General features: G+C 28.6%; 5 protein-coding genes across 5 annotated transcripts; 3 read left to right on the forward strand and 2 right to left on the reverse strand.

Moving 5' to 3' along the window:
* Nucleotides 1-251: 251 nt before the first annotated feature.
* Nucleotides 252-2,666, forward strand: LOC145745262 (ciliary microtubule inner protein 2B-like). Its single transcript, XM_082563278.1, has 7 exons — nucleotides 252-402; nucleotides 607-784; nucleotides 933-1,032; nucleotides 1,115-1,290; nucleotides 1,567-1,705; nucleotides 1,891-2,127; nucleotides 2,227-2,666. Exons 1-7 carry the CDS (start codon nucleotides 320-322, stop codon nucleotides 2,304-2,306), a joined length of 993 nt encoding a protein of 330 aa, XP_082419404.1. The 5' UTR covers nucleotides 252-319; the 3' UTR covers nucleotides 2,307-2,666.
* Nucleotides 2,416-6,128, reverse strand: LOC145745261 (proline dehydrogenase 1, mitochondrial-like). The gene is made up of 11 exons (XM_082563277.1): nucleotides 5,867-6,128; nucleotides 5,687-5,794; nucleotides 5,395-5,528; nucleotides 5,159-5,243; nucleotides 4,818-4,922; nucleotides 4,525-4,686; nucleotides 4,022-4,261; nucleotides 3,625-3,788; nucleotides 3,447-3,557; nucleotides 3,282-3,367; nucleotides 2,416-2,928 (listed from the first exon to the last, which is right to left on the reverse strand). Exons 1-11 carry the CDS (start codon nucleotides 6,113-6,115, stop codon nucleotides 2,747-2,749), a joined length of 1,626 nt encoding a protein of 541 aa, XP_082419403.1. The 5' UTR covers nucleotides 6,116-6,128; the 3' UTR covers nucleotides 2,416-2,746.
* Nucleotides 6,129-7,275: 1,147 nt separating this feature from the next.
* On the reverse strand, nucleotides 7,276-11,888 carry LOC145744709 (proline dehydrogenase 1, mitochondrial-like). Its single transcript, XM_082562630.1, has 12 exons — nucleotides 11,613-11,888; nucleotides 11,332-11,439; nucleotides 11,109-11,253; nucleotides 10,612-10,735; nucleotides 10,254-10,335; nucleotides 9,949-10,053; nucleotides 9,700-9,864; nucleotides 9,243-9,482; nucleotides 8,654-8,817; nucleotides 8,307-8,417; nucleotides 8,104-8,195; nucleotides 7,276-7,660 (listed from the first exon to the last, which is right to left on the reverse strand). The coding sequence occupies exons 1-12, from the start codon at nucleotides 11,853-11,855 to the stop codon at nucleotides 7,482-7,484; spliced, it is 1,758 nt and encodes a 585-aa protein (XP_082418756.1). The 5' UTR covers nucleotides 11,856-11,888; the 3' UTR covers nucleotides 7,276-7,481.
* An 843-nt stretch (nucleotides 11,889-12,731) lies between these two features.
* Nucleotides 12,732-17,494, forward strand: LOC145745613 (afadin- and alpha-actinin-binding protein-like). The gene is made up of 15 exons (XM_082563737.1): nucleotides 12,732-12,884; nucleotides 12,986-13,073; nucleotides 13,256-13,447; nucleotides 13,647-13,871; nucleotides 14,038-14,138; nucleotides 14,360-14,508; nucleotides 14,668-14,726; nucleotides 15,158-15,296; nucleotides 15,549-15,626; nucleotides 15,954-16,063; nucleotides 16,148-16,265; nucleotides 16,358-16,413; nucleotides 16,489-16,544; nucleotides 16,648-16,764; nucleotides 17,077-17,494. Exons 1-15 carry the CDS (start codon nucleotides 12,850-12,852, stop codon nucleotides 17,213-17,215), a joined length of 1,662 nt encoding a protein of 553 aa, XP_082419863.1. The 5' UTR covers nucleotides 12,732-12,849; the 3' UTR covers nucleotides 17,216-17,494.
* Nucleotides 17,495-18,221: 727 nt separating this feature from the next.
* LOC145745075 (neurotensin receptor type 1-like) lies at nucleotides 18,222-21,598 on the forward strand. Its single transcript, XM_082563064.1, has 5 exons — nucleotides 18,222-18,258; nucleotides 19,754-19,999; nucleotides 20,156-20,371; nucleotides 20,604-20,787; nucleotides 20,921-21,598. The coding sequence occupies exons 1-5, from the start codon at nucleotides 18,222-18,224 to the stop codon at nucleotides 21,324-21,326; spliced, it is 1,089 nt and encodes a 362-aa protein (XP_082419190.1). The 3' UTR covers nucleotides 21,327-21,598.
* The last annotated feature ends 426 nt before the right edge of the window (nucleotides 21,599-22,024 follow it).

Consider the following 22,024-nt stretch of genomic DNA (forward strand, 5'->3'; position numbering starts at 1 on the left):
CTCTAAAGGTATTGGTTGAATGGTATAAGTAGACTGCTAGGTGCTAAAGGTTTTTTTAAACAAAGGTGATAGAAAATTGAGTTTTTTATTCGTTTTTGTTAAGGAAATCGATTCTGGATTAAAAAGAGCAGTTCACTGGAATTGTATAGTGCCAGGCAAGACCTCAGATATACAGTTTTAATATCGAATGTTATTATTAATTTTACAAAGTCACCTTTTTCAATTTTTCTATGTTATTAAATTTAAAGTTTTGACAGTCTGGGGATATGAATTAATTAGGTTTGTAAGGTTGTTGTGCGTTGAACTTAGAACCTGCCAAATGCCTGCTTTATTGCCAGAAAACACAAAACCTGATATAAGGGGTAGTACCTTGGCTCCAAGGGAACCTTACCATGTACCAGGGTAAGTTAATTAATAAATTATGTTTTATTGCAAAGAAAAAATAAAAAAATTGTAATTTTAGAAAGGTTAAAAACTTAAGAATGTTTCAGTTCGTTATACAAAAATACCTTTTTTAGCAAAAAAAAGAGAGTTATAAATGATAACAGTGTACTAAGGAAAATCTTTCAATTTTTTCACATACTTTATTAATTATTCTTGAAATAGATATGCTGGTCACAACCCGCAGTTTAAATACCAATGTAGTGAAACGTACGGAGTTTGTACAAATCGTTTGCTTACCTCAGCAAATGTACAGAAATCCCAAAGCTCGGTTTTGCAGCCAATCGAACTTAAAAGATCACAAACTGTACCACTACCCACTGGCTTACACGATATTCCAAAGGTAAAATGAGTAATTTATGTTATTCACACTTAATGAGATTTGATAGCTATATCTAGCCTTTATATTTTTTTGATGAAGACGTTAGTTGTTATACCGTTTAAAAATTACGTGATTTGTTAGAACCAATTAAAACTTTCGTTAAACGCAGTTGCAATCCGACAATTTTGACATTGACTCAATCTTAAAACAAAGAAGATCGAAATGGGGGGATCACCTTTACAAACCAAATATGAGATCTGGGTATATGGGTAAGCCGAAACTTGAAAAAAATTTCAAGGGTTTTAATACGGTTAAGTCAGCATCTTAAAATTGCTATGTCTTTAATTTTAGGGTTTGTACCAAAAGCACATTTTTCGTCGTACCACTCTAGATGTTATTCTGACAATTGTAACATCGCTTTAAGAGATTTTGCTGAGGACCAAAACACAGCTCAGCAGAAAAGGAACGAACTTGTTTGGTCGATGCAGCTGCAAGGGGAAAGCAACAAAACCGACAGCGAGAGAAGAGTAATTTGTTATTCTGTTATAACGTGTATACCCCTTTGAAAACCTACCCCCTTTTCTATAGATTTAAATTTACATTGACTGCTAACAGATGTTTACGAAAGTGTCACAACTTACCTTAAAAATTGAATAATTAATTTGATTGAACACATCTTTATTAGTTTTTGCTTAAATATTTTACAAATGCCTAGTAAGTATGGTCTTTTTAACTCTTACCAACAACAAAACTTTATACTTCAACTCTTACCAACAACAAAACTTTATACTTATATATTCCAGCGGGTAGGCACGAGGCATACTCTTCCACTAAGATCACTTCGCAACAAAATCCCTCCATTTGTGTCATCAGATAGCTGCCAGTATCACGAATCGCCTTACTTTCTGCCGGATGACCATCACATGAAGTCCTTTAAATCAGGTACTTTAAGCCATTATTCTCAATAAAATAGAGTTTAAATGGACAAAAATCCAAATAAAGTCAATTTTAAATCTTTTTTTTATGATACATCCAATAGGCTACCCTTAATTTTCCAAAATATATTTAAAATTAAAAAAAAAAAATCGAGTATTTGTGTGATAATATTTGTCTTGTTTGATTGACAGGTTTTGCTGGTCACGTGCCCTTCTACAAGGACCTCGGCGGTCACGGGTTCCCGGTGGTGACCAACCAAGCTTTGAAAGAGTTCAGCAGAGAACGATCCAGAGTAAAACAAAACAGCACCGAGCCACTTAACAGCAAACAACTTCTACTTCCAAAGACGACAAAGTCAACAAAAACTAGCCAAGATTTGTTCCTTATTGAATCGGGTTTGTTACCGAGATATGCCGGCTACGTACCAGGTTTGGAAAATTTATAAATTAGTTAATCTTTTTATTAGGAATATATATATATATATATATATATAACAAATCAGTAATTCATTGCATTGTATATTTCAGGCCAGAAATTTCGGTTCGGTCATACCTTTGGTGATGCTACAGTCAACAGTTTAAATCTGCCGCTCAGTGCTGCCACCTAACGACTAACATTTTTTAATTATCATAGCTCAAAACGTATTTTTAAGTAAAATTTAGTATTCTTACTAGCCTGTAATTTTAATTAAGTTTGTTAATATTACCTGGTTGTTTTAATATAGTCTTGTAATTATAATTAGAAATATACCATATCAAATAATTCAACTTTTAATAATAAGCTTATTTAAAAAATTGTAAAATTGTAGATGATTTTCTTAAAACAAAGCGCGATATATATACAATAAAATCTTATAGTTAAAATCGTTAATATTCAAATTTGCATATAAGAATATAAATAAAACTTTACATAAAACAAACTTATTTAAAAAATATTGCAAAAATTTAGGTAAATTATTTTGTTTTTGTGTATATAGAATAAAAAAAGAACCAAAGAACAATAAAATATTTACCTTTTAAAATGATGACAAAATTTACCTTGTTAATTTTAAGTTTTAAAACCTATTTTTAATTTTGAACGACGAAAAATTTCTTTTCGGATTAATCTTCTTTCTGTCCTCAATCGTTGAAGAACTGATTTATTTTCCATAGCTCTTCGATGCAAGTAAGGCAACACCTCCTTTACTGGGCCAATTGGAATGTTTTTAATAACTTGCTTGCCAGACTCCGCTAAAAGGACAATCATTTAAACAATTACATAAAAAATTGAGATAAAATTTGAATGTTTAGACCGGCAGCTTGATGTAGTGGTAAGAACACTTGGTACACCACACATGAGGTCGTGGGTTCAATCCCCACTGCTCTCATGCTGTAGCGTCCTTGAGTAAGGTGCTATAAACGGTATAAACTCCTGATCAGCAGTATAATTATCGGGCAATTATAATCTATAATATCCCAAACTGCCACAGGCAACTCGAGACTGGGTCGGAGTAACTGATATTACTCTATGTTTAAGTCGCGCATTCGACTTTCCCACATCGAGGATAAAGATATATACAAAGAAATTTTAGATTTAAACTTACCTAAAGGAAATGTCACGTGATCACACATGCCCAGCAATTGACCAAAATAAATATTAGGGCAGTTTTCTAAACCAAGTTCGTTTAATCTAAGTCAAACAACAAATAAGATTTAAAATTTTAAATATAATCAAACTGTGTATAAATATTTTTAGGATCGGGCCTTACGTTTTAATTGCAAATTTGACAGTATCTTCGTTGTGTGAAGCCATAAGGAAAGTAGATTTATTGTTTCGTTGAATATTTTTTAAAAGGAATGTCAACAATTTGTGATAATTTCTAAAAAGAAATATAAAAAAAGGTTACAAGTCGATTTTTTTGGGGGGATTTCTTAATTTTTTTTTACTTTGTCGTATTTTTATAGTTATCTTGTACTAGGTCATCGTAGTTCATTGTTTGAGCTCTTTCCCTTTCATGTTCCATATAAGCTCCTCTAACTAACTTCAATCCAAAGTGGAAATCTTGCTTATGTGATAAAGCTAGGTCGAACTTCAACTTTTCCTCCGTCTCCTATAAGAAAAAAGTATTACAATTTAAAAAATAGAAGTTAAATTTTATGTCTATCATTTTTTACAGATTTTTAGTAATCACACTCAGGTGTAAAACTTAAAATTTCTTTGCCAATAGTTAGGCATTGGCGCGGCTCGAACACGAAACCATTCGGCCCTCAACATGATGCCATGACCGGTATAAAAAGCTACCAAAAAAATGTTACATTGCCATTTTTAATATACACTATCTACCTTTAAATAAGCTTGATAAGTGTTCATTATAACAGTTTTGCCCTTGTTGTATTTTCTCATCATTTCAACGGTGATTCGACTGATTGCAGGTTGAAAATAAGTTTGTTCAGCGTCGATCATCATCCTAATATTACAATCCGATGCTTTTTTCGAGAGAATATCAACTCGATTTATTAACCGCTCCGTCTGTGCTTCGTCTTCAACGCTTATTTCAGGAAAAATCTGCTTGGCTTTTCCATCCTATTAGAAAACAACCTCTATCATGGTGATGGGGCAAACAAAATTGTTTTATAAAGGCTGTACTATTGCTTTAAAAGTTAAGCAAAATGAACATAGAAATTGGAATGTAAAAATCCAAGATTTAGAGCTGACGTTTTATAAAAAATATTTTTAACAAAAAAATCAGCGTTTTATATCATATTGAAGCAGATTGTACCTAATACAATTTTATAAAATGAAAATATTTGTTCCCAAAAATTAAGTGAAAAAAATGTAATTCTTACTTTTCCAACTTTTGCGAATGACTTTCTAAATTCTCGACCTTTCACAATAAGTTCGTTCCAGTTAAAGAAATTAACAAAACCAGTTTGATTTTGATCCATCAGCGAAAACCAATGTTGCGAATCTTCTGGGTTCATAACAATACCCATTTCTTTTATTTTGCTCTGAAATTAGCGTTAAGCATAATGTTATATACTTATATATACACAAAGCACTGTAATTTAGAGCCAATGTTTTGTAAAGGCACGTTTTTTTAAAATTTAAATATTTAATATGAAAATAAACTAAATTTTACTTGGAAGGTTTTGATGTCAAATTTTCTGTCAGCTAGGTTTTCTTTATTTTCAGAAATTTCAATAAAAATTTCGTGGGATTTTCGCAGTAGTTCGGAATACTTGTTCTAAATTCAAAATTCTAAAAGTTTTAAAATTAACATACCAAGTACAAGTACTTGTAAAAATTCAACAAATATTAATTTTTATATAGTTTGACATACTGTACATTACGGGTCAAAGGGTTTTAGGTTTGAGCCGCACTAATGCCACACTATTCGCCCTTGAGCCTAGGGTACACGGTTAGCTTACACAATTTCCTATGTTCTTACCTCAAAACCATTTTATTTTTAAAATAGCTTACCAGTAATATATTAGGATTAGTGAGCGCTGTTAGCTTAATCGCAATGAACCCTTGATCAGTAACTGACGCTGCTTCAGTTATACAACTAAAAAGAAATATAATTTTGTTTAATTTTTATTGAATAAGGCTGTAGGTATTACTGTATATAGTCCTGGGTTCGATCACGATCGCTTCCAAGTTGTAGAGTTTTTAGCGAAAAAATTGTCATTTTTTATGTTTTAATTTAATATACTTACTCGAGTAAAGCTTGCATAAGTTCGTCGCACTTTTTCTCATTGACTTGTCCTGTGACGTCATCATGAATATCGTCCTCTACCGAGTAATTAATCATTCCACAAATGTTAAACTTTTGGAGGCCGCGAATTACTTCCTAGCAACGGAAATATGCTGTTTACATTTACAAAAAAATGAAACCCTTTTTAATGCAATTTCATTACACTTTAGTTTATTGTAATAATATTCGAGCAATTGTCTTTGGTACATAATTCTTGATAATGATATGCATTATTAAATGTTAAACTAACATACCGGTATATCAGTGGGGTATTCACCGGCAACAAAATGACCGAAAAATGTTGATTTCACCAAAAACGTAAACAGTCTTTCGCCAAGAACTTTTTCAGTAGCATTTGCAATCTACAAATCGCAAAATAACACATTATGTCCTACAAACTTGCTTTAAAATAACATAAAATTAAACGTACATACCTTCATGCCATTTTCTACTAAATAATTAACCGAACACATTTGAAAAACAAAGCTAGCTCTCAGCAATTCATATGTTGTTTTGCTTTTGTAGGCTGTTTTAATATCCCCAAATTTAATTTCCTTTGTGTCTGTTGCATATGTTTTAAACTGGGTAACAACGATTGGGACAAAATTCTTCAAGTTTTTGCAAGTTGTATAAGTAATGCAGGCCCTACTTTGTTTAAAACAGCGGGAAAGTAGTTGATTCATATTAGAAGCCTAACTAAAATCTAAAAAAATGTAAAATCTACTGATAAAACACGCTTTTAACATAAGTATTCTGTAAGTTATTTTTAAGGTTAAACACATCTAGGTAACTATTCGCTATGCACAACATGAGATAATGTATTTTTTTCGCTTAGCTCTATTGCTCCTGAGCTAAAAATGCGGCCCACGACAATAACCCTTTTTTGCAAAAGTGAATGTCAAAACTTGCAAAATACAATAACATCTGTATTAAATAACAGGTATATGTCTAACTATCCACTTGTAATTTAGAGTTTTAACAGTTTTAAAGCTTAGTAAACATTTGTTCCATCTAGATATATGTTATAACTGTACTGACTGTTTTTTAGTTGCTCTCAATATAGTGCAAATAAGCTGTTAAGGAAGTGTATTATTATTTATTTGTCCGTAATGTTAGTATGCAAAAGATTACGGTAATAAAGTGTTATCTATTAAACAAAACGATATGTGACATTTAATATTAATTGAAATTCACCCGCTAGAGTTTTTTGCACTGCAATGCCCTGTATTACTTGCTAGTTCTTTATGAAACCTAATATATTTGTTTAAACCATTGTTTAAATTGTATGCCTTTACAATACAGAAAACTTAAACAAGATTTTAAAAAGGAAAATGTCTAGACTAAAATTTTATGAACGACTTTTAAACAAAATGCGCTATCTGTACTACAAAAAAGTTAGGTTTATATCTGTTGAACAAAATTGCCTTTAGCATTTTAATACTTGACTGTTTCTAGTGATACATACCAAGCCTAACATTGGCAAAACAACTTTGCGAAGGTACTTACTTACATAACTCGTACGAAAGAGAAAATAACGCAGGCCCGCTTTAATTATGACGTAAAAAGGAATGCTCAAATTTAAAAAGCAGACGACTTTACCATAAAAATCTTTTTTTTTTATTTTGCTGGGCTGACTTTAGAGAACTCAAATTTAAATATTTCTTGATTTTTAAAACAATCACTTGCATAACTTGATTTATTTAGTAAATATTTACAAAAACACAGACACAAGTTAATTATAATAAATAAAATAATGTACAAAAATAATATTTATTTACAAATTGCCTAATTTATGTAAAAATTAGATTTAAAATTTTAAAAGTTAATTTAATATGTGTCAAAAATGTGTTGTTTTTTAACAGTGACAAAAAAATAGAAAAATGTGTATAAGCATATTTTTTATTGTGTATGTCAGTGTTTAAAATTTCACTAAAAGCATGCTGGCAAGTCAAAAAAGCTATAAAAATATTTGATTTAAATATTAAAAAATTTCAAAATGTAATGCATAAATAAAGAAGGTGCAATATAAAATTTTTATTAAAAAAAAAGTTATCGCAATATTTGAAAAGTTTTTATTCGGCGCCATAGTTCTTTTCGGAGTAGTTGTCTTTCTAACTTAGCACCACTTAAAACTGATTTATTTTCTTGGGCACGACGATATAAATACGGCAATACTTCTCGAATGGGTCCATATGGTACATATTTAAATACATGGTGACCAGCTTGACCTATGTTTGTTAAAAAAAATTTACAAAATTTAAAAAAAGAACTTTTAAAGCTAATGTTAGATTTTTCGAATTTTAAAAGTGTCAAAATTTTTGAAACTAGAATTGTTTTAATATAATTTGTTTAGTTCATATTTAACGATATTAAAAACATCCTTATAAACCTATTTTTTATATTTATTTATCCTCGATGTGGAAAGGTTGACTTGACAAACCTAAAATAAGTAACATCAGTTACCGCAGCCAAGTCTTGAGTTAACTTTGGCAATTTCGAATATTATTTATTATAATTGCTCAATAATTAAGCTGCTGATTAAGTGTTGGCTTAGCAGGAGTTAATACCATTTACAACAACATACTCAAGAGTGCTACAGCAAAAATGAAGTAGGGTATATGCATTAGTTACTGTTAATGGATAGGTTATATAATAGTTTATTTAAACTTACCAAGAGGAAATGTGATATGATCACACATGCCCAGTAATTGACCAAAGTAAACTTGAGATTCGGTGGTTTTATCCATGTTTAAATCATGAATTCTACAATTATAAAATATAAGTTTAAAATTTACAAAACAATGTAAAATTACAACAACTTGTAACTTTTTTATTTGTACCAAAAAAATTTTTAAAAATTTTATTTTCTTTTACATTTTTAGTGCATGTGCTACAGTGTCTTCATTATGGGATGCAACCATAATCGTAGTTTTTCGACTTTTTTCAATTTCCTTTAACAGTATTTCTAAAAGATTGTGGTAGTTTCTAAAAAACACAAACAAAATGATTGGTTTTCATAAAAGTTAAAGCAATTGATTACAATATTGGAAACCTATGTAGTAGATGCCATAAAGATGGTTGGGGTTATGAGTTTAATTCCTACTGCTGGTACCTAATTACAGTTCAGTTGCTGTAAATTTTTATACCAAGGATTATCAGTTTAATTCCTGCTGTTGCCACTCTGTCATGTTAAGAATTATTTAAAAAAATATAAAACATACTTAGTTGTGTTATCATAGTTGTCTTGTACTGGGTCATCATAACTTAATTGTTGAGCTCTTTCCCTTTCATGTTCCATATAAGCTCCTCTAACTAACTTCAATCCAAAGTGGAAACCTTCTCGTTGTGATAACGCCAAGTCTGCTAACATGTTATCTTCAGTTTCCTAATAATAAAAAAAAAACTTTAAAATTTCACAAATATTTTTTTTAAATTAAACATAATTTATTTTTATTTTTTTTTAATTCAACATAAAATATAAAAAAAATTTTTATTGATTATGATATACAAAGTACCAATAAATCAATATTATTTTGTACTTAATGGATTACTTTTGGCACAGTGGGCTAATTATGCCTTTAAACTTACTGATTAGCAGTTTTTAAACAATTTTATTGATTAAAATATTCCAAATATTTTACTTAGAAGAAGATTATATCACTTTAAAATAGAAAGTCCAAAACATTTCATAAATTCTTAACAATCAAATCTTAAATTTTTAGGACTTTTTATAAAATAAAATTTACTATTACCACACTTAATTAGATAGTGACATAGGTCACTGTCCAATAAATATTCTTTTTTACTTACTTTTAAATAACACTGATAAGTGTTCATAATAACAGTTCTGTCCTTGTTGTATTTCCTCATCATTTCAACCGTAATTCGACTGATTGCAGGTTGAAAATAAGTTTGTTCTGCATCAATCATTAATCTGACGTTACATTCAAGAGCTTTCTTAGCAAGAGTGTCGACTCTTCGCAACATCCTCTTCATTTGGGCCTCTTCTTCATCACTAAATTCCGGGAGCATCCTCTCTATCTCTCCACTCTTAAAAAAAGAAAAAAATTTTTGAGAAATGAAAAATATTTTTTTAATCTAAATATTTTTAATCTGTTGATAAAATAAGTACCATAGTAAAAGCTCTAAAATTCTTGCATAAGTTGTTAAAAACCTAACATTCTAGTGTTAATTACAAGTTCAGAATAACAGTACTTAACCTAATTCAAGTGACAATTGAATTTTAATTTTAACAACACACTATTACCTCTTCGTTATACGAGACAAAAATATCAGAAAATTTCCGGTTGTTGGCAATAAGTTCATTCCAGTCCAATAAATCCACAAATCCAGTGGTGTCCTTGTCCATCCAAGTGAACCATTTCTTAGAATCATCCCTGCTCATTAACATCCCCAATCTTTCAGCTTTGCTCTAAAAGTTTATATATTTTTTAAATTAAAATTTTTAAAAAAGTTATATTTTTTAAAGTAAAATTTTTTTGTGATTTTTTCTTACCTCAAATCTTTCCAGATCAAATTTCTTCTCAATGAGACTTCCCTCTTTGCCACAGAATGTTTTAAAAAGATGGCGACCTTTTACTAAAACCTCCGAGAATTGCAACTAAAAAACAGTAAAAAAATTATTAATATGTTTTCGAAAGAAAATAAGATAAAAAAATAATTTAATAAATTAATGTAAAACGCAAAACTAAAAGTAATTTAAAATACTACATAAAAAAGTAAATTTAAAGTGTATTACAAATTGAACATTTTCAGGCATTATAATTGGAAAATCAAAGAGTCAAAAATGTAAAAATTTACCAAAAATTGAGGCCTTCCCAAAGCAGTTAACTTTACAGCTGCAAATCCACCATCAGTAGATGCCCCAGCAGCTTCTATACATCTAAGTAAGTGTAAAAAATGCATAACATGTAATAATATACAGGCTTAACGAGTGTTAATCTAATTTGCATCAAATCTATAACATGATAATATTGGCTCTGACTTTAGTGTAAGCAATATCCTGTAACATTTCTGCCAAGTATATGATTTATTACGATTGTGACTGCTTTAAAATTTTTTGAGCTACATGAAATCATTGAACAAATTTTTAATTGAAATACATTTTAAAAATGTAATTTAATAAAGGAAATAAGGTTTGTATTGTATTGATACATACTTGAGGAAAATTGTCATGTTTTCGTCACATTTCGCTTCATTCTCATAGAAATAAGTTCGAGCGCTCACAACTTTTCTTCTTCTGTCTCCAAACTCACGATGGGGTTTGTATCTTATCTCGTCAGCTAAAAAAATCAAAACGAAACAAAAAAAATTAATAAGAATTATAAATGTCATAAAAAAAATGTATATACGAAGAAAAAAATAGTTTTACTATATTTTAAGATCAATAGTTTATTTCCTGCTTAAATAACAGAACAGCTACAATGTTGGCATATTTAAATACGCCATACTTCCTGGTATTCTAATAACACTAGCTTGCCATAAGTTTCAAGTATAGTAAGCAAAAAGAACAGAAGAGTCTTGCATATTTAAATTTAAACTTTTTCATTTGCGGCTTACAGAAACTTTTCTAACCTTTAAAGTTGTTTACTTTTTAACATAATACTTTCAAAATGAAAATCAGAATAAACAAAATAATTAAAAGAGTCTACTTACGAATATGAAATGTAGGGTTATTTGAAGTGTTGGGTAAACAAGCGTCCATTTCTAAATCCTTTGCTTTTTCCTCCGATAAATCTTCCTCCACAGCGTAATCTAATATTGCTCCTACTCCGTGCTTCTGTAATACTGAAGTTGTGTTCTAAAATAAAAAGTTTTATTTTAGTAATAAATTTAAATTTTTATTTAATATGAAATGAATTGTTGTTTAGAAAATTACTTTAATTTCTTGGTGATTTTTGCCAGCGACAAAATGGCCATAAAACGACATTCTCATAACCTTTTCAAATATTGTCTTTCCAAAAACTTTCTCAACCAAAGTCGACAACTTCAAATAAATAATAAATTTATAATAAATTAAAGTAAATAAAAAAGGTTTTATCTTTAAAAATTAGAAAAAAATGCATGCAATATTATGATTTTAAACAAAGTAAGCCAATCAGACAACAATTTTAAAATTTAGTAATAAACACTCTAAACCTTTAAAAATCAAAACTTTACCTTCATCCCATTCTCAACTAAAACATTTACAGCACATAAGTTAAAAACTAAGCTGGCCCTCAAAATTTCTAATGTTGTCTTGCTTCTGTAGGCTTCTTCTACATTTCTGAAGTTGACTTCCCAAGATTTAGTTTCATTTTGACTTTTGGCTGTTGTAATAACTCTTGTGACATTGGTGTGGTCTGATATATTACGATTTAATCTCGATATTTTTTGAACATTTCTTAAAAATATTTGATTCATTTAATTCTTGATAAAACTTTAAAAAAATTAAAAACTAAAACCTGTTTTTTAGATAAACATTAATAAATTTAAATTATGTTAAACCTAGATTACCCGCAGAACAAAACTTTTGTTCTGCATTTTTTTTACATTTTCCAATAACTTTAGGTTAGGTTTGATTGTTTAAATGCATTCCAAACTTAAATGACACTAGACTAATTATATAAAGTAATTAAAAAGCACAAGACTGCGATGAATAAAGTGGACTGACCGGTTTTTAAACACAATAGGAAGCTGAATTCTTTAATAAACACAACAAGCCACGATTTTAATAACGAGGTTACGCTACTATAAAAAAGAAAACATAACACGCCCCCTTTTTTAAGCCAATCAAAATACCGCTTTCAAATCGGGGTATGACCTTACTTATAAGTTTATTTTTTATTTAAAATTATAAAAATTATACAATATTGTTAAAATAAATTAACATTGCTTTATAAGTAATGTTTTAAATTATTATAATATGTTGAAAATTAAGAACTTTTTAGAATAAAATGTCTAGCCTTAGATGTACTTTAGTTACAACTACTGTTGATAAACTTTGCGGTAGATTTCGGCAAATTTAAAAATAGAAAATGTTTGTTTTGGCTACGAGCTGAGAACAAACAGATGGTAAAGTAGAAAAACACTAATTACGGTAACTTTTAGAGTAGAAATTTCAAGTACGGATTAGTGGCTTATGTTTTATGTATTAGTTTAAAATAAAAATAATTTTTAAATATTTTTAATAAGTTATTTTAGAAAATTAAATATTTTTTTATCGATTTTTAAATTTTAATGATCGTAAAATAAACACAGTTTAATCATTTATTTTTTAGATTTTGTTTAGCCCTCTTTGTTGTTAAATTTTATAGTTTTTATTACTTAACACATTTTATTAAATATATCAAAAAATTAGTAAATTTAACGTTAAAAAAACAAAGAAAGAAAGAAGGTTTTATCAACCCAAACTGCTATGAATTTAACCGATATTTCTGCTATATCTTACAGGTAAAAATTCCTTTTTTTAGAATACAATTTATTTAAAATAATTGGAAACCTTTTTTTTAATTGTTTTTTGACTAATATTTATTTTTGTAAAAAAATTTTAGAGCACCTTGCAATGAAAAAATTGAGGAACGAATTTCAAGTTTTTGTCAAAGAGAAAACTTAACAGAAAGAACATTTTTTCTTGATCAGGTAGCAAAAGATATTATTTTCTAAAACAAAAAAACAATTCTACCAAATCAGTAAATAACTTTTAAACTTATAAAAGGCTCAGTTTGCATAATAGAAAAGATTATTGTCAAGCTTTAAAAAATTAAATTTTATATATCTAAAAAAAAATATATAGCTTTTATAACAAAATTGTTTTTAATTAGGAGCTCTCTGCTTTCGGTTACCCCCCAATATGCAATGAGAATTCACTGTCTACTGTAACATTAGTGAATGTAACCTATGACCTCATGTTAATGGTTCGGCAAACTTTACAATCAAACTCTGATATATCTGATGATATAAAGCATGCTGACAGTGAAATATTAAGATTAAAACATATGCTTTCAAATACAAGAGTATGTGTTTAATTATTCTGAAAATACTTATACAATAATTCACTTTTAAATAGATTTATAAAAAAAAATTGTATTTTTTTTTAGGACAAGACGTATTTTAATTTGCATAATTTTTTTTAATCTATGCAAAATTTTAGAGAAAAAAATCTTAATTTTAGCATTTTTATTTAATTTTTGAACAGGTTTTAATTTTTTTTAGAAAGAAGTTTTGGACAAAGAAAATGAATTAAAATCAAAATCGACCGTCGAAGATCTTTTAAACCATAGAGTCGACTCGTTAAACAAAAAACTTAAATCCGAGCAAGAAAAATGTAAGAAACTAATTCAAGAAATGTCTTCCCGTGATGTTCAGTATAAACATGAAAAAAAGAAAAAATTGCAAGAAGTTGATAAATTGCAAGCTAAATTACAACAACTTTTGCAGGTTAATTTAAGTAGAAGTTTACCTATAAAATTAAGGTACTTGGGCCACCTAAACAATACTCAAAAAAATTTTAATGCAAAATATTTTTTAATCGTTATTAATATCTCTTTTTAAATGGGAAAAAACAAAAATTAATTCTGAACCGAAAAATTACCTTTTAATTTAGGCTAACAAAAAAGAAAAAAGGCAAGAACTTGAAATATTAAATTCGTTAGAAAGAGCGAATGGTAAAAGGGGTAAATGGAATACAGAAAAGGCAAAAAAGAGGTAATCCCAAATTAACTAATACAAACCTTTAAATGCTTTACCAGTAATCTGCCAATAACAATATTAAGATATAAATGACATTTGAAAAAAAAAAAGACAAATAGAATGTACACAAAATTACAAAAAAAAACAATTTTAAATTTATATTTAAATCCAAATTTGACTGTCCTACTCTTAGCAATATATAATATATATATCTAAACAAATTTTGTTTTTTTAAGTGTTGAGGTGGATATGTACCAATTGATGATAACAAATTACGAAGACTCACAAAGACAGTTAACCATGGAAAATGCTGATATGAGAACCAACCTAAAACAAATGCAAAAGGAGTTGATTTCTGCATTAAATGAAAAACCAAAGGGCAAAAGTAAAAAATATTTGCATTTATTTTATATTTTGGTCTGTTTTAATATAAAAAGGCCAAAACTTAATAATTTATTGACAATTTTAAAAATAGTTAAACATCTGAAGGTCTTACTGTATTTTACACAACGTCAAATTAATAAAAAAAATTTGATTTTTTTAGATTCACTTTGCAGTTCTTCTTCAGAATCAATAAATTCAGAACAAAGCGAGAACGAGCAGGTAATAGTATGATATCAAATTTTCAATGCTTTGTTTATTTAGAGAGTAATTCATAATTTAAAAGTGGATACGTTTGAAAAGACCAAACGTTGCACTTGAAACAATGTTATAAAAACATTATTGTTTTCTTAGTTTTATGTCATTTTAAAAGACAACATGCCTGTATAACTAAAACTATAGTGTTATTATATGCTTTTTCAATTAATTTAATGATGTACATCATGTAGTAAGGGGTTGTTAAAAATAAGATTTATGATTTTATAACCTTTTACAGTTTTGTAGTTGTTTTTATATATTTATTGGTTTATTTTATTGTAATGACAATATTGTAATAATTAACCTGTAATAGGCCATAAGAAACTAATAAATATATAACTGTTTTTTTTGTTTTTTACATAATCTAAATTTTAAAAACTACTTTTCAATCTTAGAATGAAGTTATAAAAGACGGTTTATTTGAAATGCCATACGACATGGTAAAAGACCAAATCAAGAAATGCCTTAACTCAAAATGGAGCAATTTAAAAAAGGAAATAAATAACGAAGCCCAAAGAAGATATTCTACTTCAGGCAAGTGTTTAAACATTAATCACTTAACAGAAACTGAAACTAATGGTACCCCATATTTGTTCATAAAACTTAATAATTAATTGCGTATTTGTTTAGTGAAAACAAACATAAGTACTAATAAGTTTAATTAGCTATTGTAAACAGTATAAAATATATTTCGATTTGTTTTTGATGTACAAAGGTTGACTTTACAAAACTACTAAAGTTTTGGCAAATTAATAAATAATTAAACATCCAAATTATTTATTTTAGATGTAAATAAAGTTTGTGAATATGAGAAAATAATTCGTGAACAGCAAAACTTAATTGAATATTTTACTAATGGAAAAGGTAAATAATCAACAACAATACCCACCATTATATGATTAAATACAATTTAATTAGTAGGTAATAAGGGTATTAGATTTTTTAATAGGATGTATTTAAATATAATATTATAGTTAAACCAAATGCAAAATACCTTTGTTAGAAATTGAGTAATGTAATTGGTTTAGAATTGATCTAATGTGAGATAAATATCCTAGTGTTTAATTATTTATGCAATGATTTAAGTGTAGGCTAAATAAAATTAAATAGATTTTAGTTTGTTTTATACATTATCTACTGGTTACATATACTTTAACTATGTAAGGAAAAAAATTGCTATTTTTGTTATAGAAGAAAAAGGGTTAAAAGGAGTCCCTGACGATGCTTACTTTCTTGAGGAGAAAGCAGAATTTGAAAAACTTCAAAGGAATTTTATGCAGCAGCAAATTTCACTTGAAACGGTTCAAAATTTTCCCTAAAAATTTTTTCTAAAACTTTTTTTATTATTTTAATTTTTTCTTGAAATTTGTTTTTTTTATATAAAGGAAAGAAAGTTATACACTGATGCTTTATTACAACTCGGCGATGATCGTCAGAAATTTGAAGAAGAAAAAACAAGTTGGTTTCAAGAACAATTTCTTCAACTTACTCCGTTTAAAAGAGGTCAGAAAATCATTTAAAAAAAAAAATTATTTTATGTTTTTAGACAGGTAAACAATAGAAATACAATTTTACCCTGTTTTTTCCCTGTTTAGAAACGAAATCAAGTTTACGAAGATTATCATCAAGTTTGGACGACTCTTTAGCAAAGGTAAACCATTATTTTTAATGTTTTAGGCAGACATTATAACAAAACCAAACTAAATAAAAAATTAAACTTTTTTAGAGTATTACACCAAGAAGAACAAAAAGTTTATCATCAAACATGCCTAGCTGCCAGAAGTCAGTTATTATTATTTTTCTGGTTATTTTCAACGTTTTTATTTAAAGGAAAAAATTCATAATATATTTTTTGTAACAAAAAAATGAAAAAATATATTTTTAGTTCTCCAAAGAGACATAAAAGTCCTGATAAACATAAACTAGAATGTCCATCCACCTGTGAGTTGTACAGAACGTTAGGTCTTCAATATAAAGAAACTAACAAGGAGAATAAACCAAGGTAAACAAAAAACATCAAAAAAAAATTTTTTTTTATGTTTGCTAATAAAAATAGGACTAGCCATGGGACTTTGAAAAAATGCGCGGGGTCACTGACATAAAGGCTCTTATGATAATCTTTATTGCCCTAGATGACTATTGGTATCAGAATTTCAATATTTTTTTAAATATTGACATTTCTATGATATGCAAAATACCAATTATCGTTAATCAAACAATACAACGAGTAACATCTGTTGCCATGTATTATAACGTACAAAACACGTTGTCAAATCCAGTTGTATTAATCCAAAATGTTTAATTTTTTTTCTAGTTCTGCCCCAAAATTTGCCTCGACCAATCATAAATCACCTTCGAGCGCGTTACGTCATACATCACGTGACCAATACGTCACCGGAACTACGACTGAAAATTGTTTTGACGATATTAAAACTAGTTTGTTCCCAAATTAGTTAAATTTATATTTTTTGTTATGCAAAATTTAATTATCTCATGCTGTATTTTTCGTAACTGTTTTTGTCCTATTTAAAAAGTAATTTATTTTTTTGATTTTTTGCCTAATTTTTAAACTGCATATTTTGTTGAATTTAACATAAAAACTGCTGTAAAATTGCCGCTTTTGATTTACCCACCTTTATGCTGTGCCTAAATGCCCTGAATATTCAAACCCCTTGTAAGTATTTTACACTCGATATATGTTTTACTGTGTGACTGCTCAAAGTTTTTGCTGCTGATGTGTTTATCGAATTTTCTGTGATTTTATTCGTGAACTGTGTGTTCTGTTGTTATAAGTTGTCTATTAAAAAAATAAATGATTTTATAAGGAATGTTATCTGTTATTTAATTACATTAATTTACATTGATTATTTAACTAACAGAAAAATAGATGTTAAAGATTTTTTAAAACAGGCGTAGGTTATACAAGTTTTGCGAGTTTCAAAAACTATTAAAAAAGGCAAGGGTTATTTGGGTTAAGAAAAGGATTTAACTAAAATTTTAGATACATTTCTAAGTGAATTTACAACCAAAAAATTACAATCTTAGTCCACACATAATTTCACTTTATTTTAAATTTATAATCCATGTAAATACGTCATACAATTCCAGGTCAACAAAAAACCTTACAGGTATTTACATTAAAAACATTATAAATAACAGTAAGTTCCATGTTAATAAACGCGTTTTGTTTATTCCAATATATTGTAAGAGTAAAATTATTGTTATTTGGTCTCATAATTTAATTAAATTGACTCCGAAAACGATTCAAATTCAAGTTTCCTTTTCAGACGCAACCATTTTTATTGATTATAACGTGCCGTTATTTATATTAGTTAAGAAGAGTCAACGTATTCTTGGCGGGTTACGTAACCAAAAAAGGGTACACATCATATTAAGAGGTAAACATTCAAAAATTGCCAAATAGAAATATTATCGAGGAGCTAAGACAGGGAATATAAGATGGAAACAAATGTAACTTGTGAAGCCTGCATTCAAGGTACGTAGACAAGTTTATAAAGTTTAACTTATAAAATTATCTAATAAAATTTAAGAAAAGAGTGTGTTTTTAGAAAGATTTTTTCAAAAAATTAAATTTTTTAAGATAGTGTTTTACGATAACATTAACCCGCGAAGCGGTTTGGTGGTTTGAATGCTTGGTTTTGCTACACGAGGGCATTGGTTTTATTCCCACTGCTACCATTCTGTTGCGTCCTTTAGTAAGGCATCATAAACGGTAATAACTGTTAAAACGAAACCCAGTTGTCAGATTATCATTAGACTATTTTGATTATTAATACCCATATTGCCAAAGGCAACTTAAGGCCGGGTATAGGCTTAGGTCGTAGTTTATAGGTCGCGAAGTCGGCCTTTCGCAGTGATAACAAATTAATAAGAAAAAATGTGTTGAGCATAAATATTAAAAAAATGGGTTTAAAGTTGTTCAAATTAAAACAAAAAAATATTTCGAATTTATTTACAAAAAATTTTAAGAATTCAATTTTTTTCAAGTTTTAAACGAGTCTATCAAAACAGTGGTTAAATGCTTACAAACAGAAACGTATTTTCTTTTTAATTTGTAAGCTTATTTTGTCGTAGAAACATTTAAAAATGTTTATTATCGATTTGATGAAGAAATAAATAAACTGATTGATTTCTTTCACCCGAAAATGCAAAAAAAATTGTTTTTTTTAAAGGCTGGTCCGCGAAAAAGATTCCAGTTTTAAATTGGTCCGCAGTGCGAAAAAAGTTGCCGACCCCTGTACTAAAACAAAGGCAAATAATAAGCGTAAAGCATGCAAAATAATTTATAGTAGCAGCATAATATTTAATTCATTTATTGCCGCCAACCAATTCCAAAGGTTTCGCTTGTGGTTTTATCATGATATTCCGATAAACAATTAATTTCATTTTCGTACTAATATTTATTTACAAAAATTGCTAGTACTACCCGTATGTTGTTGTTTTCATTTATAAAAAAACATGGCCCGAGAATTAAGATAAAAACCGCAAGGATTATTATAAATTGTCGTTAACAGCAAAAATTTTACGATGTTTTCGAGAATTTACTATAAAAAATGTCTCTTAATATTACCACAAAGTTTACTACTAAATTGAAGATGACAATAGCAATAAGCTATAGTAAAATATCGATCTATATTTAAATTTTTAAAAAATCTAGTATATTTTAAATGTCATAACTTGTTAACTGTAGCCTTTGTTTAAAATTTTGGAAATGTAATAACCCCTAACAGGAAATTAATTCAAATAAATTTGCGCTAAGGTTTTATGTAAACAACAGCTTTTATATCAATATAGTATTTTTAGTCGTACCAAAATAACCGAAACGTCTAAGGAAACGAAACTATCTTTAGCCTGATTATTTCAGCAGACTTGAGTTTTGCAGTGCTTTGCAAACAAACTCTTTCAAAATAACCTAAAAAAATTTTAAGCTATCGGTCTTAACCTCAAGTGCTTTTTGTATTGATTTTTAGACGTAACCTCTTTTGCCTCCAACGTGATAATATCAGGTTTTATTGGCATTTTCCTAATAGTCGGCACAGTTGGCAATGCAGTTACCATCATAGTTATCATGCAGAACCGACCTTTGCATTCTACATCAAACATGTTTATTGTTAGCCTGTGTTTTTCTGATTTGATCTCAGCAGTTTTTTGTTCTCCATTGTGGCTGTATAGACGAACCTGGGGCTTTGAAAAGTGGTTGTGGGGAGTACCCTTATGTAAGAACTTTTTTTATTAAAAATAGTTATCCTCAAATCCAGTAATAGTTCTTCTTTTAATTCTACTGCCATTTAAAACTTTAATTTGTTTGGTTAACTAAGTAGATTAAAAAATAAATACTGTTTTTATAAATTAACTTTGTTTGTTATGTTTAGGTCGTTTTTATTGGATGATCGACTTTGCGACGAATTACGTCACAGCCTTGCACATTTTCTCGTTTGCAATCTTACGATTTTTAGCGGTTAAACGTCCGTTTTCCGTGCAAAACATCAGCAAGTTACGGGTGACTATTTACATATGCTTTCTATGGATTGTGTCAGTGGGTGTAGCCTTACCTACATGGACCTATATGGATGTTAGCTTTTCTAGAGGTAGGGTGAAATTTAACTGGTATTGTTAATGCTAAAAAGTAACTTTTTTGTTCCTTTAAGGTAATGTAAGTCGTGAGTTAAAAAAGCTGGTCCTAAATCGGATTATTTTAAAATTGATTTTTTTATTAGCCTTGTACTGTTTATATAAACACCACTCGAACAGTGGGTAATAGAATGAGATACCCATATTCCTTTCTATTTACATTTGTGTATAATATTTAATATTTGTCAGACGACGAAAGCAGCGGTTTCAAATGGCCATCATGTTCAATAAAAGACGACAACAACACAGACTGTTGCGTTAAAGAATACCATATTTATCTAAGCATCATAAGCCCGATATTTTTCTATGTACCGGAGTTGTTGGTGTTAATTTTGTCTCTAATGATAGCTAGAGTTATTCTTAAACAGCAAAAGTAAGTAACTATATAAAACACAAAACAATTAAACTTATATTTTACTTTAATAAGGTTATTTTCGCAAAAAATACAAATTGCTGTTTTTTTATACAATTTTAATGTTTCTAACGTTTAATTTGTTACCCGGTAGGTGGCGCAGGCAAGCTTCAGCGATACCGATGCGCAACGTTTGCAGTGATATGCCACCGAGTGGCAGCGTTTCACCCAACAACCGACCTATTTCGGTCATAACCGTCACTTCTCGAACTAGAACGATTTCAGACTCTCAGACCAACAGAGAGCGCGGCACTTTTACTCAACTAAGTCTTATTGTGCTAACCTTTATGCTAGGTTATATACCAGTCACAGTGTATCTTATATGGACAACTGTTACCGAAAGCCAAAATTACTTGATTGATTATTGGTTTGGGGTTGCTTCTTATATTTGTTTACGTTTAAGTGAGTGCATGAATCCTATTATGTACAACTTGGGGTCAAGCAATATGCGAAATGCTACGAAAAACACGCTCAAAAAATGGCTGTGCTGTCAAAAATAAATTCTCAAGTTTTTAAAGGGAGTTTACTATTTGTTTTAAGCTTGTACAACTACTCAACTTCAGCAAATAAATATTTTAAAAAGTTATTTTTGTGTAAATCTACTTCATATAACAAAAAGGGTAAAAAACACTAAAATAAAACAAGGATAAAGTTCATAACAGTACACATTAATTACAAAAAAAGGTAAACAGTAATTAGCTTTTAAAGTTTTACGTGTTTTATATATTTATTAGTATTTAATGCCTTGTAGTTTCTTTAATTGTAATTTCTAGCGTTTTCTAATAAAAAAAACTATTAAAAAGTTGCCCTTTTTTCTAGATTCTTTCTTATACAAAAAAGGTAAAAATATTAACAAATTGTTTGTTAAAAACCTCAAATAAAATAGAACAAATTTCTAATAATTCAAGTAAATATATTGTACAAATATTTACACAATTAACAATATTACCTTAAGAGAATTTCTAAAATACAGGGTGTGTCAGTTTGTAACATTACGCAATGTGTTCGGTTTGGAAAGTACCTGCTTTTCGTCATAGCAACGCTTTGGTTTGCGGGCGCCTGATTGGCTGGGTAATCTCTTATTTTAGAGCTGCTTACAAAGCACGTGGTAAAAATATTTCTTTTATAAAATAAGTTTGGGTATTTTTTGGGATTTTTACCTAACGTTTAAAGTTTTATAAAAGCTATGTTAGCCTAT

This window comes from Corella eumyota, chromosome 3 (assembly GCF_963082875.1).
Source record: "Corella eumyota chromosome 3, kaCorEumy4.1, whole genome shotgun sequence".
Classification (NCBI taxonomy): Eukaryota; Metazoa; Chordata; class Ascidiacea; order Phlebobranchia; family Corellidae; genus Corella; species Corella eumyota.

What these genes read in the sequence shown, in the direction of transcription:
- LOC145745613 (XM_082563737.1), top strand. Translation starts at nt 12,850, where the DNA reads ATGAATTTAACCGATATTTCTGCTATATCTTACAG. An exon ending in AATTACAACAACTTTTGCAG is followed by an intron (nt 13,872 to 14,037) that starts GTTAATTTAAGT and finishes CTTTTAATTTAG; the next exon opens with GCTAACAAAAAAGAAAAAAG. An exon ending in AACATGCCTAGCTGCCAGAA is followed by an intron (nt 16,545 to 16,647) that starts GTCAGTTATTAT and finishes ATATATTTTTAG; the next exon opens with TTCTCCAAAGAGACATAAAA.
- LOC145745075 (XM_082563064.1), top strand. Translation starts at nt 18,222, where the DNA reads ATGGAAACAAATGTAACTTGTGAAGCCTGCATTCAAG. An exon ending in TTGTGAAGCCTGCATTCAAG is followed by an intron (nt 18,259 to 19,753) that starts GTACGTAGACAA and finishes ATTGATTTTTAG; the next exon opens with ACGTAACCTCTTTTGCCTCC. An exon ending in GTTGTGGGGAGTACCCTTAT is followed by an intron (nt 20,000 to 20,155) that starts GTAAGAACTTTT and finishes TGTTATGTTTAG; the next exon opens with GTCGTTTTTATTGGATGATC.
- LOC145745261 (XM_082563277.1), bottom strand. Translation starts at nt 6,115, where the DNA reads ATGAATCAACTACTTTCCCGCTGTTTTAAACAAAGTAGGGCCTGCATT. An exon ending in CTTATCAAGCTTATTTAAAG is followed by an intron (nt 3,789 to 4,021) that starts GTAGATAGTGTA and finishes TTTTTCTTATAG; the next exon opens with GAGACGGAGGAAAAGTTGAA. An exon ending in AACTATAAAAATACGACAAA is followed by an intron (nt 3,558 to 3,624) that starts GTAAAAAAAAAT and finishes ATTTCTTTTTAG; the next exon opens with AAATTATCACAAATTGTTGA.
- LOC145744709 (XM_082562630.1), bottom strand. Translation starts at nt 11,855, where the DNA reads ATGAATCAAATATTTTTAAGAAATGTTCAAAAAATATCGAGATTAAAT. An exon ending in TGGGAAGGCCTCAATTTTTG is followed by an intron (nt 10,054 to 10,253) that starts GTAAATTTTTAC and finishes ACTGTTTTTTAG; the next exon opens with TTGCAATTCTCGGAGGTTTT. An exon ending in TCATATCACATTTCCTCTTG is followed by an intron (nt 7,661 to 8,103) that starts GTAAGTTTAAAT and finishes TAACAAACATAG; the next exon opens with GTCAAGCTGGTCACCATGTA.
- LOC145745262 (XM_082563278.1), top strand. Translation starts at nt 320, where the DNA reads ATGCCTGCTTTATTGCCAGAAAACACAAAACCTGATATAAGGGGTAGT. An exon ending in GAACCTTACCATGTACCAGG is followed by an intron (nt 403 to 606) that starts GTAAGTTAATTA and finishes TTCTTGAAATAG; the next exon opens with ATATGCTGGTCACAACCCGC. An exon ending in TATGAGATCTGGGTATATGG is followed by an intron (nt 1,033 to 1,114) that starts GTAAGCCGAAAC and finishes CTTTAATTTTAG; the next exon opens with GGTTTGTACCAAAAGCACAT.